This window comes from Tasmannia lanceolata, unplaced genomic scaffold (genome assembly GCF_043159265.1).
Source record: "Tasmannia lanceolata isolate RefF3 unplaced genomic scaffold, GAP_Taslan_0.1 ptg000006l, whole genome shotgun sequence".
Taxonomy (NCBI): domain Eukaryota; kingdom Viridiplantae; phylum Streptophyta; class Magnoliopsida; order Canellales; family Winteraceae; genus Tasmannia; species Tasmannia lanceolata.
This window is the reverse complement of record NW_027518683.1, coordinates 4,182,334-4,199,073: the sequence shown is the minus strand read 5'-3', so window position 1 is coordinate 4,199,073 and position 16,740 is coordinate 4,182,334. Positions and strand designations below refer to the sequence as shown.

General features: G+C 36.2%; 1 protein-coding gene across 1 annotated transcript in view; it reads right to left on the bottom strand.

Moving 5' to 3' along the window:
• The window catches only part of LOC143879331 (AP-1 complex subunit gamma-2-like), a 40,537-nt gene that overhangs the window by 8,980 nt on the left and 14,817 nt on the right, over positions 1 to 16,740 (bottom strand). Inside the window, exons 6-12 of the mRNA XM_077381675.1 lie at positions 15,766 to 15,920; positions 15,031 to 15,121; positions 11,909 to 12,072; positions 7,417 to 7,471; positions 2,969 to 3,091; positions 2,751 to 2,846; positions 319 to 446 (exon numbers count right to left, since the gene is read on the bottom strand). Coding sequence (XP_077237790.1) covers positions 319 to 446; positions 2,751 to 2,846; positions 2,969 to 3,091; positions 7,417 to 7,471; positions 11,909 to 12,072; positions 15,031 to 15,121; positions 15,766 to 15,920 — 812 coding nt within the window. The remainder of the gene's footprint in view (positions 1 to 318; positions 447 to 2,750; positions 2,847 to 2,968; positions 3,092 to 7,416; positions 7,472 to 11,908; positions 12,073 to 15,030; positions 15,122 to 15,765; positions 15,921 to 16,740) is intronic.

Here is a 16,740-nt window from a genome sequence, read left to right as displayed (position 1 = left end):
TAAAATGAAGGCCAGAGAAGCATAAATTTGGACCCCAGTGCTATAGGCCACCAATTCCTCAAAGACATGGGAGCACCATGACATTTTTCATATATTATCCAGATAAGAAAAAACGTGGTCCCCAGGACCAATGACATTTCCACCAAAAAATCTATCTGCCGTTCTATCTCAACGGCTATATCTAAGGAGACAACACCTCCTGACTTTTTCATAAATTTTGTAAGGATCATAGTACTCAAGTTTCCAATGATAAAGCCAAAAGCTTATGCAAAAGATAGGTTCTGAAGACGGGTAAACAGATGTAAATGATGAACTTACTGTGAGCAAGGTGGGAAACGAGAAGAGAGCTTTAAAAGAGCAATCAGAGACATTGCCTGAGTAGTGGTATCCGATGTATGACGTTTCAAGGCATTCTCTACAGCATCCACAGCATCAGATTCTGTTACCTGTCATAGAAAACCCGTGTTGGTTGTTCTCATTTGCAAGGAAAGGAAGGCGTTGAATAAGAATGACGAAAATAAAATTAAATAAACAAAAGAGTATGAGCTACTACACATGGTAATTGCTAGAATAATCTTCCAATGAAAAATTAAACAGCACCACCTGAACCACGATGGAAAAAAAATACATTAATGCATTGGCATTTTACCTTTAAGAACCAAAATGAATTTTCTGTTGAATTTTCTGTCCAAAAAAGGTGCACATGAAGGCACCAAATACTAAAAATAAATAAATACCCTCTCTCTATTTATGTGGCGCATGGGTACCTCTGACTTTATAACTCAATTATCATACCAAAAGCCTGAACCTCTAAAGCCAACTCCAAAAATCCCTACCTCATACCCCCGCCTATATTCTTCCACAACAAAATTCCTCAATAAGGCCCTCTTCTTGGTAGGGCATCTTGTTTTTTCCATCTCAAATATCTTAGACCAAAAATTCCCATTTTCATTTGAAAATCATTTTGCATCTAATTAGAAGCATGGTTTTAAATTTCCACCGAAACCAACACAAAACGACCGAAATGTTTCCATTTCCATCCTCACTGAAACACATATTGAAACCTAAATAGTAAGTGTATTAGTGGTATATTATATTAGTATGAGTTATATAATTATATTTATACGAATTGTATGTGAAATATGGTGTATATATTTTATATAAATATTTATATGAATTAAATGTGAAATGGGGTATATATCGAATTATCATACATGTGTGACAAACAATGCATCATGCATGTCACTAAGTGTTCGATGTTTTTAAACAATCAAGGATGGTTGTCTTGCTTATGTGATGGTTTCTAAGTGTGTATTTGTGCATACTCTGTATTTTCTAAAGTTCCATCTTAAAATTTTATCATTTGCATATGTTTTCATACTTTTTATTTTATTTTACAGAATTTCAACTGAAATTTCTAACCGGAACCAAAACATTTCCATTTCTATGGCGACCAAAACCAAAACCGATATTTAAAACCTTGATTAGAAGGCAATTCCTCCAATTTATCCATCACCGCAACAGGATTTTGAGAAGTAGCATAAAATAAACAATTTAATTCAATACAAAAGCTTTGGTAAGTGTAATTCTCCTCCAAATAAGAGAATTTCCATTCTAGAGACCAAGCTTCCTTTTCCTACTCCCAATCATCAGCCCTCAAAGGGACTTTACTGCATAGTCTAACCCACAAGGTGGATTCGAAATAAGATATCAACAAATGATCCACTTTACACCTGATAATGTTGCAAGCTCATTCATTTTTTTATCCACATTAAGCCCCACCAACTTGCCCCGGCACTCAAATTCCCTTGCACAAGCAAACTGTTTACTCAATTGTGCTCATCATATAAACACGTGCAAGTAAGCAACTAAATTCTCTTGCACAATCTAACTGGTTATTCCCCATTGTACTCATCACATTAACACAAGCAAATAAGCAACAAACATATGATAAAAGAACATGTGACCAAGAAAACAAAAGAATCGAAAAGGGAAGGTAAGAAAATCATTGAACTTGTCTGAATAAAAGTAATAACAGCTCAGCTAGCCTTGCGAGATGCATTATAATCAATGCTATCCAAACAAGCCATTCTGGATATGGTACCCATGTGGCTGTCTGACAGATTAGATAACTGATAGTTGGACATCCTGTGCATGCCATACCAAACATTGACTATTGAGAATGGTTTTTACATGCCATACCAAGTATAAAATGGATTTCCATTCATGTCAAATGCTAATCAATTTAATTTGAGATTCACAGAAATTTGTGATATACAAACCCTTCTTTCTAGTGAACAGGTGTGGTCAATGAGATACATCAGGCTTCATTTTATATTTCCAGCCAACAAGTAACAATTTTAACATTTTGTAACTTTTAATCATCTTAATGGATTATTAGCCTATGTTTTCATAATATTTTTATTGATTTACACGGCATCCAACCCGGAAGATTGGATGAATAATTTGAATTGTAGATGGAAATGTTATACCCTTTATAATTACTGTCTGAAAACCTTATGCATGTTAAGATTATTCTTTTCATTTTGATCTTTAAGAAATTGGCATATTCAATTTGTTTAACCGACAAAAGAATAGATAGGAACTTAACTGTAGACAGATACAAAAAATTTCAGAGGTTTTCACATCTAATTGCTCACTCATATTGGACTCAACGTCCCATACTCATGCTTTGAAACAGCCATTAATAAGCTCATAAACAAATAAGTTATTGAGAATAATAATCTTACAGTCATTGGCTCTTCTCTATCGAGCACCCCAGTATTAGTAACCAGCATTTCACCATACTCACCAATGCACCAAACTGCCACTCTAACAAGACTTTCCTGCACAATTAATGTAAACAACCCTTTAAGAAAGAGAACAAAAAAGGATACAAACTCATATTTATTTTTTTAACGTTACAAACTCAAAATTCATCATGCTCACAAAAATATAATGAAAGTACCTGTTCACCTGAAGTTTGGAATGCCCTGTAAAGGGACCTTACAGTGTATCCATGAAGATCAGAGGCATTGCTTATCACAACTATAAGGCCGTGCCATACTTCATCTTTTACATAATTTCCAGCCTATGAAACAAGATACACGAAATGAGCACTACTGAAAAGCATTTCACTTACCAGACTAAATGAGTACAGGAAACAACAAGACTTCGGACACATCATGCACACAAAAATAAAGTAATAGTGGAATTCTTTTGTGGATAGAACTGTATTTAGTTAAGAAGAAATCTTGTATCACGGAGCATGGAGGAACAGCACAATATCTCCAGATCAATTGTAAATCCAAAGTACAGAACAATTGTGAATTCAACAAAGAAAACTCAGCAGTCAGCAAGGTAAAAAAAAGCACAATTCAGATCAGGTTCAATTGGATACTGCAGAGGATGAAAGACTATCAAGATAAAATTTCATTTTGTAAGAGAAAAGTCAAACTAAGTCATAAAAAGGCCTCTATGCTCTATATAGTGAAAAGATTGCTAACATTCTTACTAAAGGTCACCCATGAAATAACTGGCCGTACATTGTATTTTACATAATTTCCAGCCTATGAAATATCAAATATCATACAAAAAATGACCACTATTGAAAAGTAAATCACTCATCAGATTAAACAAGTGCAAGAAAAAAAGTCAGGGATATAATACATGACGAATAAAATAACACAATTGTATGTTATTTTGGCTATAACTGGAATATTCTCTTCAAGTGTAGAACTGTGGATTCAATCTTCTTACGGAGTATCGAGAAACAGAGAAATAAATCATGATTCAAACTCTCATGGAGTATCAAGAAAAGGAGAAATAAATCACGACCAATTAAAAGACCCAAGTATAGAACATTTGTAAATTCAACAAAGAAATCTTAAGAAATCATCAAGGTTGGTAGGATAGCACAATTTATCCGATCAACAATATTAGCATTCCAATTAAAACTTCTTTTGAAAACTTCAGTCTCCAAATACAAGGAGCACTAGCCACTGACAATCATGCTGCACCAGCTTTTGTGCCTAATCCATATTGCAAAAGCAGGTAAGGCACTTCACTATGGAATCAATGAACCATGACATGCAATCTACCAGCAATGAACTAGTGTCCTGGTAACTTTGTTAGTTACCGATGAACAGAAAACTAGGTTACAAGCATCGAAGAACCTAGAATTCAAAAGAACACTAGCCTGGGACCATGCAGCCAAACTCCGATCTGGGTCCCAAGGGGCATTGCTGGCACACTAGCCTAGACCACACGGCCAACCTCTGATCTGGGTCTAGCGCCCAAGCCAACAGTTATACTATGATTTGTAATCTTGTATAGGTACACTGGAACAAATCAGAACATAGCACACTATAGAATGATTTCTGCATCATACAAACACAAGTGACAGATAACTACTAGTAAATCACTCAGCTTTATGTGGTGCAAATAATATTACCAGGCACTAAAATGATGTTTCTGGCAAGTTTCAACCATTAGAGGTCCAAAACCTACTTAGAAGAAACATTAATGGTACTGATAAATTAAAAAATAAATAAAAGAATGAAGCTTCAACGGTAAAGCAAAGCCATGGAGTTTATTTTTTTAATGGTGAAAATTTTATTAGAAAAATAGCAGGGACCGCGGTGGTCCAAAGAAAGAGAAAACAGCGCAAAACAAAAGAGAAGTACAAAGAGATGTCCCATGGAGGGGCGAAGAAAAGAAAAAAGGTTATGGAGGTAGGAAGTCAAATAATTCCACACCCTCCCTTGATATACCCTCCCTGGCCGATCGCCTAACATGTTGGTAAGAAATATTAGCATCACAACCCTATCTTGGATTTCATCAAAGAACGGCACAAATCTCCAAGTATAAGAATGGGACCCTTTGAAGTTTGAGCCATCGAATCACATTGAGTGAATCCCCCTCTGCCACCAATTCAAATCCAAGGATGGCGCTGAGAAAGAGCTCGAAAAAAGTGCGAAGGTGCCTGCCGTTAGGAGTGTTGGTCAGTCTTGTGTGCCCCTGGTGGGGCTCGAGAAGAGTAAGCCGTTTGACTCTGCTGCCCCTAGATGGAAAGTTGCTTGGTCGGACTTACCCAATAAGGATAGAAATAAAGGTGCTTTCCCTCCAAAAGTAAGGAACACCTTCGTTTTCTGAGCCTCTAACGGCGTTAATCATGGCCTAAATCTTAATGCTATGGTGGCAAGATCAGGAAATAACCTCCTCACACGTATTGTTGAGAAACTTTTGGATGCATCTTTGGTAGGGTCAAGAAGGAAAAATAGTAGATTCTCAAATCTCCTCAAATTTTATGCCCGGTCGCCCAGGGTAGGATTTGCTTCGGGTTAAATTAGTATTACTAGTTATTCCAGTTAGTAATTAGTAGCCTTTGGGTCGGGGGGGGCTCCTTTTTGTTGCGAGTTTTCCTCCTTTTCTGGTGATCAAAGCTTTGGCTACCCTTGGGGCTTTTGGTGCTAGAGAATGTCATGTAGCAGTTGAGACAGATGATTGTTGATGAAGAGATGGTCTTGTTGGGAGATCGCCTTCGGAAGCAATGGAAAGACTTTAACTTTGAGTCTCGAGCTAGGATCCTTACATGGCTGAGCCTCTGTGGGGCATTAGGGTGGTGGGTATCTGGATGGTGGAAGAAAGAATTATTAGTAGAAACATTCTGCTTATTGATTGGGACTTCGGGGGAACTCCTCATTGACATGCTGGATTTCTTGATCCTCCATGATTATGGCAAAGGGGAGTGCGCATTTTTGGCTTGTCATTCAAAGATACAAACTGAATGACTATCTAGATGGTGATGACAAGCCTAATTTGATGAGTGCCCTCGACCATTGGGTATTGGAAAGGATAGGAAGAGGTATGGTGAAGGCTTTTTTGGTTGCGGTAGTAGATGAAGATCTCGAAAGGAAAGTGATATAGATATTTGGCAGGGTGGGAGTGCATGGAAGTGTTGACCTATCTGCAGCGGTTTGACCCAGAAGATTTTTTTGGTTTTTATTGGCCCCGGAGTATACTCCTGGCCACTCTTAATTGATTCTATGTAATGCAAGTTAGGACCACTGGTCCCCAATGAAATTGTCAATTTTCAAAAAAAAAAAACATCCTTAAGAAACTTTATATCTTAATGAATAGCACGCACTTCGACTACATTGGCATATGCGACACTAATGGGGCCCATGAATGCCCACCACACTGACCCATGCTCATCCCTTAATACACCTCCAATTCCTGACGGTCCCGGGTTCCCATGCTAAACCCATCAAAGTTCAAATTTAAAAGGCCCTGTGAGGGGGGAACCCAAACTTTTGCCAACTTGGGTTCCTAATATGAATCACACCAAATCCCCTACCATCCATACCATAAGTCATAGGCAGATACAAATCTGAAAAAAGGTAGAAATCTTACGCAAGAGTTGGACAAGGCAATGGTCTTATTGCATAGGAAATGTATTCTCTTTGTGTAACGTTTGAAGATGCGAGCATTTTGCTCTTTACACAATAACCAAATTATTGCTAAAAGTGAAAGATATCAAAGAATTTTACCCTTCTCCATGGGACATGGAGTTCTCCACAAGTTAATATTACAAAGGGGTAAAAAGAAAATAACTTGATGTCACTTCTCAATGGAAAATTTATCATTAAACCATTCGAATTTCACTTAAAACAATTTCTTAGACCGTCATCGGTTTTTAGGAGACTTTATAACTGTTGCATATATGGTATATAACACAAAGTGTGACATTTATAAAGCACAAATGGTCTCCATAGGGCATTATGAGTGATTACAAACAGAAAGGAGCACAGAGAAGAAAATCTCGCAGTCAACCATGTTCATTACAGCACAAAAGTTCTACAATCAAATAACAACAGATGTTTGCCACTTAACGGATAAACATTCACTCCCCAACACAATTTTTTACAATTGGGGTATTTCAATCACGTGGTTCAGTGGCTGTGAAGAGAAAACCATTAGGTATCCTCTACGAGCATATTAAATTTCAATTTCATAAATTGAGACAATAAAATTGTCATAATTTTGTAACTAATACATAAAATATTTCCAGTGAACAACTTCTATCATAGATTGAACGAAAAGGAGTGTGCTTCTCATGATCTCGTGCAAGGATTTGTATGGCAACAAAATGTTGAGAAAACAATTATTTTCATATTAACAGTGAACCAATATGTAGTCTCTGCAATTATATTTCTCTGATCAGTATCAGAATTGTGGGAGCACCTTTTCTCCTTTTAATGGATTCAAAACCTTCTAACAAGTATTTATTACCAATAGAAGAAACAGACAAGAGATGATCGCAAGCAGAATTTAAACAATAGATTATCTAAACAAAAATCACAAACTCCTTAAAGAAAATTAAGCTGAGAAAGATGCTATGGATTTACTGAATACCTCTGATAAAACCTTGAACATCTGATCAATATACCATAATTTATCTTGGGAAAACCTGTACAACAAAGGGAAATCCTCAAAAAAAATCATGGAACTGTATACCCATTGTTGTAGATGAAAGCTATGGTTTTTTTGAAAGCTATGGTTCATTAGTAGATTTAGAGACCATGCACAGAGAGGGATTTATATTGGTTAAATTGTCCTAGAAAATGAAACCAAGTTAAAATGGTATTTATGGGAAGGTTATGAAACATAATAACAGCATAACAAAAAAACGCTTTGTTATGTTTAGGGGGAGTTAATTGATGGAGAACACACCCACATCAACCAATTCCATCAGTACTGGGCTCCAGCACATGAAGTTTGAGGTTGAGATCGTGATGATCTATCTCAAGGATGAAGTGATACAGGGATCTGTATGCTTGCGCACAAGAACAGAATTGACACTCCGGAATAAAGGTAGGAAAACCCTAACTCAAAATTGTAGATGGCATGATGCACTTACCAAAAAACACAAAGTAGCGCCATTGATGTATTGGTATTAAATCAACAAGTAGAGTGCAGAAAGTGTTTGTTGGTACAAAAAACACTATGATCAGTCCAACAATCATAAATGGTGTCAAGACAATGATCAAACATATTCCGAACACGGTAATCTTGGTAGGAAAATTATGCAATCTCGCAAATAATGAAAAAGTCAATGAGAACATCATTTCAAGGCAGATGATAGACAAATTACAGTTGAAATAGCGAAAGCAACCTCAACAGTGCAAAATAGAATAGATAATAAAAGAAGATGAGATGAGGTACTTGGCAGTGTTATGTCATGTCAATGGATGCATGACACATTGCTTGGGAGATAATAGCATTATAATTGGATGGACTCATAGGGGAAATAAAAACACATGTTCTTTTTGTAAAGAACGGAGAAAAACTAAACACTTTGCTTATAGATTTCAAGCCCAAGTCTTGTAAAGAAGACTCTAACCTTCTTAATTTGCAAAAGTTCATAGAGGAGAGTAAAGAACTGAGCATTGAGCATGGATTGGACGGTAAGGATGATGTTAGATCAACATACATTCTCAAGTCTCTATTGCTCTTTCTCAAGAAAATATGACCATATGGTTCTAGAAAACAATGAAAGGCATATAGATGAGGTCTATGAAAGCAAAGGTAATCCCACCATGATAGTGATGAGGAAGAAAATATAGACGATGAATCGATTCCAATGAAAGAATGAAGCTCAACTTAGTTTTAAATACTACTTTTGAAAATAGTTCTTGTGAAACAGAAATTGTTCCTAAATTTTGCATTATTTTTGCAGAAAAGATATACGAGGAAGGTAATCTCTAACTTCTTCCCTTCTTCCCTATGCAAAGCTAATCGTGTTGGCTTCTTTCTAATCTCTTTTCCATTACACCCATAATTTTGAACAATGATATAGTACGCTAGGAGGTTACAACAAATGCTTTGGTAAATGAACCTTGAACCAAGATATAGCTTTTCTCACATGATGCAAGTTTCTTTTCAACTTGTTCCACTTTCAGACGCGGAAAAGTCTTGGAAGGAGTGCCAAATGCCTAGAGGAAGACCAAGAGATGGTCTTGTTTACAACTCGTCATATCTACAATCACCTTTATCCTTCTATCCTCTGCATTAACTCCCACAATGGAACCTTTCTGCTAAGTTTACTCTTAGACAGATACCACCTAAAATGATTGTAATATTGCTCATAAGTTGTTCAGATTGTACGTGTGTGTAATATTGCCCGTAGGTTGTTCAGATTGTAGGTGCAATATCAATTGTAAACTTGTTTATTTAGATATCTTCTATAAAGCAACAAACTTTAGTTCAACTAAGCATATGGCTTAACTCCAACCATCGTGAAAACAAATGGATAATGGAACCCTTTCTAATCCCCCATATACTTTTAAAGCTTCCCTTTAAACCCAACCCAATTATCAAGAACTGAGAAAGGTGGGACAGATATACATTCTAGAATTCACCACCTCAATTTCTCCCCCAAGCCCATCCTCAATCTAATGTACTTAATCATACACCTTTTCCATATCTACCTTGCAAGTGAAATGCGGTCAGTCCTTGAAGTTTTGTAAATCGATAAATTTGTCGGTCATAAGAATCCCATCGAGTGCTTGACTTCCCTAATGAATGCACCTTGGAAAAGGTGATGAGCAATAGCATTTTTAACCATAAGTACAGAACTATAACCCCTATACACCGTTGTACTATCTATTTACTAAACTTATGGGATGGAAAGCCTTGACAACCAATTCCCCTTCCTTATTTGATACAAGTGTTTTTTTCCTCATTAGATATCAAATTTATATCTCATTAGATTCGATGATCATTGTTATCAATTCTAGTTTAAGGAGACCCCAAAAGACTTGACAAGAACGTGTTGGAAAACCATTAGGCGCCGATGCTTTGTCTTTTTCCATGCTTCCTTCATCAATCCTATACATTCCTTGACTTTTTCCCAAAAGGCCTAAACACCTTTTGTCGATCTCCTCTTCAAATTACATTTCCAACCAATTGACGTTTTCCATTTCAAGGGTTTTAAAGACAATCCACTAAATTTGGGTCTCCACAAACCCCAATTAGTGTAAATCTTGGGGAAGAAACTTGCAACCTTTTCTTCAATCTCACTCTTCGCCAGAACTCGCTCTGACACCTTAAGAAAGTCGTCGTGTTGGACAACCGATGAAAATAGGCCATCTTCCTATCTCCTTTTATTCAAATGACTCAACTTTTTCACCAATTTATTTCCTCCAATCTTAAGAACTCCTCATGTTCCTAACTTATTTGGTTCCTTCCTCTCATTTTTCCTACAATTACTCTCTCAGTTCCTCAACTATATATAAGATTCAATCATGGATAGAGAGCTTCATCTTTTCTTCCCTTGTTGTTCCTTGACGATTCTCTATTCCGTGAATTTATTTGTTTTTATGGCATTCCATGAATTTAATTTTTGTTTAGCATTTTCAATCTGGAAAAAAGTTGGAACCTTCAACCCATCAATATAAAATTCATTCCACTATGAAAATCTTCTTTTTAAAACCAGGAACTTCCATCCATGGCTGATCAAATTTGAATGGTGATGATCCTCTTGTCCAATCTTCAATCTCAAGTAACAACGGTGTATTCTCAGGTTTTGGTTTCAGTAGCGCTTTTTGATAAGCTCCCAAAAAATGCTCGTCACTTTTTTAATACAAAAAATTATCCAATAAAAATAGCACAGAATTTAGTTGATTATTTGACTTACACCCAAAAATTCATGTGTTTGGATAAAGTCAGAGAACCTCATTATGCTAGTCGTGGTTCTACTCCAATGCGATTCTCATATGTAAATTGAACGGTATTGAAGTCACCTCCTATACAACAAGGATAACTCCATCTAGCCTTGACCCCATTTAATTCTTTCCATAACTCTGATTCATGGATTGTTTGGGCCCTATACTACCATGAAAATCCACTAGAAACCATCAATCATAGAATGACGCTTTCACTAATTGATCTCAGCTCCAATTCAAAAATGACTACCCTTCTTCTATGAAAGAAGTAGCTTTTCCGGCCCCTTTCTTCTCACCGGTCCCCAAACCTTTAATGTTCAAAGCAGCAATCTCCAATCGAAATCAGATAAGGAACCTTCTCCCCTTCCATTGCTATATGTAGCCATCTTCTGACTTCTTTTACCTCAATAGGAAAGGGATTTTGATGAAAAGACTAATTTCTATGACAGATATCATTGACACTTTGAATATCATGTTCCATTTTCACAAAAGGAAAATACCATTAAGATATCATGATACATTTTTTCATTATTTTTTGTTTAATTTTAATTTTAATTTAACATTTTAACAAAACGATTATAAATTTAAAACTTAGATATTCTTTTCTTTCTCAATATAACCATAAATTTTTAAGAATAAAATAATTTACTAATAAAATTTACTAAATAATTTATAAAACCCAAGCAGAGGAAACATTCTCCCTCCAAGCGAGAGAAAAGAGTGAATGAAGATAAAAAAAAAAATAGGGGAAATGGAGACAGATAAGAAAGAAGAGGAAGAGGAGGACAAAGAAAAAAGAAAAGGAACAAGACGAGAAGGGGAAAGAGCCAATAGTCAAAGCTTTGTATCTTTTGTACTTTTATTTATTGTTAGATTTATATTTTACAATTAAGATTTTTTTATAAATTTTCCATATATTATGTTGAGGAACTCCCGTTTGAAATATCTCAAAAAAATCACAAGGAAAATGTTTGTCGCTTTGGATAATTATTTGGTGAGAAGAGAATTGCAGTAGTAATCGCTAAAGTAAAGGATGATATTTTGGTAATCCATGAGAACACTTACAACAAGGCAAAGAAAAGGTGATGACACAACCATACAAGATAGCAGTTAGGTGGCCATAATTTTCATGTGAAGTAGGAAAAATAACAATTATAACAACCAGTGAACTCTTCACTTACTTTTCGACGATGGAGCAAATTTTGGCAGTGAGGTCTCCCTTGAATTCTGCATCACTTACTTCCAGATATTCAATAAGATCTTTTGTTAAAGGCTTCACATTGCTGTCATTAACTAAAAGGAAAATGAGTTCAAGAGCCCTTTTCCTAATTGAAGCATCCAAATCCTGTTCAGTGCGTAAGTGAAGTAACAAATGTTAAGTCTCAAATTGGGTACCTTGGCCCTAGGATCCTAATACAAGTACACAAAGTACATAAAGCATCACAGCCAATCCACAATGAATGAATTCTAAAGATGGTAATCCGAATCACATATTTTCAGCTAGAATCAATGATCAGGATAACCATATTTCGCCAAATCAAGGTAGCCATTACAGCTTAGCAAAAGAATAGCAGCAAAAGCCCATTTCCGGTAAAAGAAAAACCAGCAATGAAATAATTATTTTGAAAAGACCAGCAATGAAATATAATACAAAAATAATATCCGTTCAAGTGATTATTTAGAAAGAAGCCATGATAATGCACACCCTGAATCGAGAAGAGCTGAACATGTGTTTGCGGTGTCAGAAACACTGATGTATGAATTCGACCCTAACTTTTCAGATGTTTCTGGGTCTGTTGACAAATACCATTATGCAGAAAGAAAGAAAATGAAGAAGATGCCACCATAACGTAGTGAACTTCTATCAAAATTTTCTTGAGAAGAAATTACAACACCGAGAAACTAGGCAACTTTATTCACTCGTCAAGCACTAATATTAGCAACAAGCCATATGGATTTCTTCACAATATGGAACCTATAAGAGTAGAATCATAAGGAAAAAAACAGTTATTGACCATCCTCAAAAAAACACTCTGACACATCAAGATTTGCTCGAAAGAATTTCTGCTACATATTAGGAACAATGGAGACAGTATAAATTTTATATGGTTCAGCAAAGACACAGTTACAGAGAAAATATTCCAAGAACAAATTAGGAGGGCATATAAGGCTCCAAACAGTTGAGGTGATCATCTTGAGAAATTTAAAACAGTATCCCATATATATATGCAAGAGAAAAGATTTTTATACTCCGAACTAACAGTGGGCCCAAAAGATTAGTTCTATGCTGGGATATTAAGGGCATGCAAACGTTAGTTGTTTTGACTAAAATAGGAATGTCATATAAAAGCAGGCCCACATGGCCACTCAAGTGCATAGTGGATCACATAAAAAATTTGTCCCTGCAGGCCACAATTTCCTGCAATAGACGAAAAGGATGTTCCAATCTTCCAAGTAATTCATCAAGGGATGATTCAATTATTTCTTGAGATCCCTTCTGGAAGGCTTGCCTCCAGTCCAATTTCTCAAACAAGGAACCAACTGCCTCACCCTAAGCAATGCCCTTATGTGGAGGAAAGTAACACATGTTGTGGTAAATCCTTTCAAAAATCTCAATAACACTGGATCCTTGATGGAGACTATATATATATATATATATATATATATATATATATATATATGAGAAAACTGTTGGTGCACTTAAGCGCACCAAAAAACCGTGCGCTGAAGGATGTAAGTAAAAAAAGACGTCTCGAAAGGGTATCGTTTGCAACTCTCGTTTTCACCTCTCACAGAAGCAAAACGACCACTCCTACCCTCTTCTCCCCTCTCAAGCTCACGGCATAGCGATTTTTCTGCCTCTCACAGAAAACCAAAAACGCCTAAAATTTCTAGGGTTTCTCCTCTCTTCTTCGACTCAGCTCTCTCTGTGAAAGCTACAACGCCTCGAAAATTCTAGGGTTTCTCCTCTTTTCTGGTTCGACTCTCCCCTACGGCTACAAACTGGCACGCTTCCCCTACGGCTTCAGATCTTCCAGGTTAGTTTATATTGTGTTTTTTTTTTGTCTTGGTGATTTTAGTTTATTTTGGTTTGATTCTCCTCTCCAGCCGAATATATTTTCTTCTACCCTTCTTCACCCTTCTTCTTTTATTTTCGTTTTTAGGTGATGGGAACATGCAGAGAGTGGTAAATTGGCCTTTCTGCAAAGTCAGGGTGATGGCTGGATCAGTGGTGATTTTCCCCTTCTTCAACTGCCCACTCAGGAAGGGCTAGAAGAGTTCCTTTTAGGACAGTGCCCGGAAAAAAAATAAAGACTTTCTTGTCGCAACAGAATAGCCTTGGTCTTGTGTTTTGATGCGGTCAACGTATCTAAATATGTTACAACTGGATTCAATTCTAGGGTTATGTGGAAACCTTCAGAAACATATTGGTAATATCTGCCATCCTCTCAACCCACACCCTATCCATACCTCTTCCAGGCAATAAAAGTTGAATTTTAATGAAAGTTGTAGGAGAAATGCAAGTCAATCTGGCTCTTGTAAGATGACACTTGAACAACTTACAGGGGCTACCTTATCTAAATACTTCAAACCTGGCCAGTGTCTTTATATGACTTTTTCGACTTCAAATAATTGCTATAATCATGTCGTGAGTAGGGAACATAAATGTGGGCCATTGGTAGTTTCTAATAACAGCACACTGGCTCCCATCAACCCAGAGGAACTATGCAAGTTCAATTCCTTCTTCTCTTAATTTTTGAATGTGTATGCAAATTCAATTGCCGAGCTCCCATTGAAGTTAAAAAACTCAATGTTGTTAGATGGAGCACTCATATATATTACCCCTTTGAACCTAATCATGCTTCCAAGGAAATTTTTGGTATCCTTCATCGTCACCAGCAATTGAAAATTATAACACGTCTAGAGAGACATCGACCCCATGCAAACGGGAACGTGGTGAGAGTATGAGACGACTTCTTCAATTCCTTGCTTGTGAAAAAGGAGTTGTTATGGGTACAGGGCATTTTAAATTATGTGTCTATAAAGTCTAGAGAGACATGAACTCTACTGCAAATAAATGTACCTAATAGAGGAATTCTTTTATAGTGGAAGAGAAGTTGATTTAATCACTGCAGCATTCCTCTTCTTAGTCTTTTCCCCTTTTTGCTAATTAAGTTGGATTTTTGTTACCGATCACGAAGTTTGTTTGAACAATAGAAACATGAATACCCTGCTTTATTTCTGAAGTAATTCTTTCGCATCAAAACAATAAGAAAATAGAAGAAAAAAATCAGTAAACTACCTTTACACACTCCAAAATCGTTGCTCGGTGCCTTTGCACTGCTTGAGCATCCACAGCAACAGCCTTCATAAGCATGTTTAACGCAACATATCTGACAAAAGGAGGCTAATTATTTCAGTCCTCTAAGATAATATAGCGTGACGTGTAACTTTTTTAAGCTTATCTTCATTAGAAATATATGTGGGCCTTTAGGACTACAATGAAACATCACTTAAAGCACATGATGAAATTGGGCTTACCCAAAGGATTCGAAGGAAGATTATGAACTTTGGGCAATAGCAAGTAACAGCTAATGATTTCAAAACAGAAAAAAGAATGGGAACATAGAATAGAAGGTGGTGAAGATCATCAAACTAAAACAAATATGAGAACATTAAAACTTGCAGTGCTATATCGGATCAGCCTGCAACAGTCCAATGGAATTGCAATACCCAGACAAAGAGACACATCTTGGTTGACACGAGAGTTCCATTGACACGAGGATCGATATAAGAATCACTGGGAAATTAAAAATCATAATTAAAATCTGGAAATATTAACCAGAATCAGACTTCAGCGACAGGAAAGGGCAAGTTTGAACAAATGGTCGACATCAAAGCGGAAACTGCCACAGCCCTGAACCCACAATAACATACTTTTAAGTAAATCTCGAGCAAAATAAGCACCAGCATGTCAAAAGTTAACTTTCTTGACACAACCATGCCCAAGATGAACTGTAACAGAAAGAAAGCTGACCTGGTGTTGTTGTCGCGGTTTGATAAGAATCTTCCCAGAATATTGATAGCAAGCACACGTAGCCCGCTATTTGCTTCAATACCCATAATAGTTGAAACACATTCATAAAGAATGGCATTCCCTACATTTTTGTTTGACTCAGTTTTTGCTGCAACCTAAAACAAAAATCCACCACGTCAAAGAAAACTAACGTATATAAAAGAAGCATATTGCCTATAAGCATTCTAAATGTTGTCAAACATTTCAAAGAAGCATGTTTCCTGTAAGCATTGATAGTTAAAAAAGTCTAAATTATTATAGCCAGCATCTTAAAATCATATGAATGTGAAGAAGAACTAATAATAAAGAGCCCAATGTCATGGAATCCTTGTCACCTAACGTCAGTCCCTCCAAGAAAGAGAATAAGATGCTCAAGTTTAATTTAGGTGCAACCATTCTTCAGAAGGAAGCAACATAAAGTTCACCTGTTTATGAAATATTCACAATTTGAGAACATTCAATCAGAGCTTTTTACATGCTAACCCAATCGTTAGGTTATCATCCTCAATATTAAAAAAAAAAAAAAGCAATAGCATGCCAAAATAACAAGGTACCAAGACCATTTAATTTGTGAAAATGTAATGCAGATATTATAATTCTCAGTTATGTTGAGTAAAGCATAATCATGTTTTGTAGTATGCTTTATTAAAACTTGAAGCCAATAGGTACCCACCAGGCTGTCAATGAAGGTAGGCACACAACATACCCAGAGTGAAGAAAAATAATGCCAAGGAGTTTTACACCTTTTTCTGCCTAATTATTGTGTTGCTTAATTGTTTATAGTGTACCCTTTCATAGGGAGTCAAAAATTGACTCCATCTTCAACTATAAGAATGCAAACATTGAACTTCTCAAATAGTGTATACAAATAAAAGAGCCAAAAATCCTACTGTTAAAGACACGTTGCATTAAAGAATACTGATATATGACAAGTAA